Below are 1,406 nucleotides of genomic sequence, written 5' to 3'. Positions count from 1 at the left end.
ACCACACGTTACTGCGGATGTCATTTTTATTTCAAGTTAGAATTTGATTAAAATCGTTGTCAATACCTGTTATTTTTGCAACGCTTTGGAGGCGGTGCCCTTAGTCGTTTTTTTTTTCTTCGCTCGCACCCCAAACTGTTGTGATCTCGTTCCCAGTTGACGAGATCCCGCTCGGTCACCTGACCGGCCCGGGAGTGGTGGTGGACGTGCGGGACAAGATCGGGAACAACTCGGACTACGCCATCACACAACAGGACTTACAGGACTGGGAACGGCAGTATGGGCGCATCCCTGACGACAGTATTCTCCTGCGTAGGTCTTTTAATAGTCTCTTAGTATTCATGTGATTCTCATAGATGGACTTTGATAATGAGTGATTGATATAGGCCTAAGCTTTGATAGTTGGAAAAACAGCATACTAAATGAACGCCACATTAAATGTGATACATTTCATGCATTGTCCATCTGTACAAATTGTGCTCTGGTACAAATACGGGAGTAAAGCAATATGAGTAATACCCATGTGTCCCCCTGACCACAGTCCGTACAGGCTGGGGGGAGTGGTTCTGGGAACAAGGACCCCAGGCTTTCCTTGGCACAGACACTGAAGACGTCAATCTGGTGCATTTCCCTGGTCTCCACCCAGAGGGCGCTCAGTGGCTTGTAGACAACCGTAATGTTAGGATGGTCGGTTTAGACACCATGAGCCCTGACACCGGTGAAGCTAGTGCCAAGGTACATGTAACATAATTCCCTAAATTTTCCCTTCGTCTTTTTTATTTTATTTTGCCCTTATTGCTGTTTTGTTGACTTTCAAGGCCATTCAAAAACGGACGGCACAAATTTATTGTATTCCAACTGTCTGCTTTACCTCACCAAGGCGCCTCTGGTCCACCGAATCCTTCTGCCCAACAACGTCCTCATCCTGGAGAACGTTGCCCACCTGGACAAGATGCCCCCTACCGGTTCCACCGTGTACGCCATGCCCATAAAGATCGGCCAGGGAAGCGGAGCTCCTGCTCGGGTCTTCGCGATCGTGGACGGAAGAACCAGCACAGCGGGGCTATCGACGCCAAACTGGGCCGCCATGTTGTCTACTCTGCTCATCTTGGCTGTTATGTAAAATGATGCTCACGTGACGTTTCAATTTTCGTCTTTAGGATATCAACATAACGATATCAACTGATGAGCATAATGACCTTTAATATCATGCACACAAAAAAGATACCTGTGGCTATATTTTGCATTGATTGTTTGCGTACACTACATAATGTTTGTAACGCCGGCCAAAAAAAGCAAAGTTTTTATATGATTATTTTGAGGTTTTCTAATGTGATTTTGTTCTCTCAGTAATCTCATTTGTGAAATATTCCAAACATATGAATGGCATCCCAGGAGACAGAAAT

At 45.6% G+C, this 1,406-nt stretch overlaps 1 protein-coding gene across 1 annotated transcript in view; it reads left to right on the top strand.

The window, feature by feature from the left end:
- Window positions 1-1,400, top strand: part of LOC118414586 (isatin hydrolase-like) — a 2,363-nt gene extending 963 nt beyond the window's left edge. Inside the window, exons 3-5 of the mRNA XM_035818734.1 lie at window positions 157-312; window positions 542-735; window positions 881-1,400. Of these exons, the coding sequence (XP_035674627.1) occupies window positions 157-312; window positions 542-735; window positions 881-1,123 (593 nt within the window). The 3' untranslated portion in view covers window positions 1,124-1,400. The remainder of the gene's footprint in view (window positions 1-156; window positions 313-541; window positions 736-880) is intronic.
- The last annotated feature ends 6 nt before the right edge of the window (window positions 1,401-1,406 follow it).

The sequence above is a fragment of the Branchiostoma floridae genome, chromosome 4 (assembly GCF_000003815.2).
Source record: "Branchiostoma floridae strain S238N-H82 chromosome 4, Bfl_VNyyK, whole genome shotgun sequence".
Classification (NCBI taxonomy): domain Eukaryota; kingdom Metazoa; phylum Chordata; class Leptocardii; order Amphioxiformes; family Branchiostomatidae; genus Branchiostoma; species Branchiostoma floridae.
The sequence above is the reverse complement of the archived record's forward strand: the minus strand, read 5'-3'. Positions and strand labels throughout refer to the sequence as shown.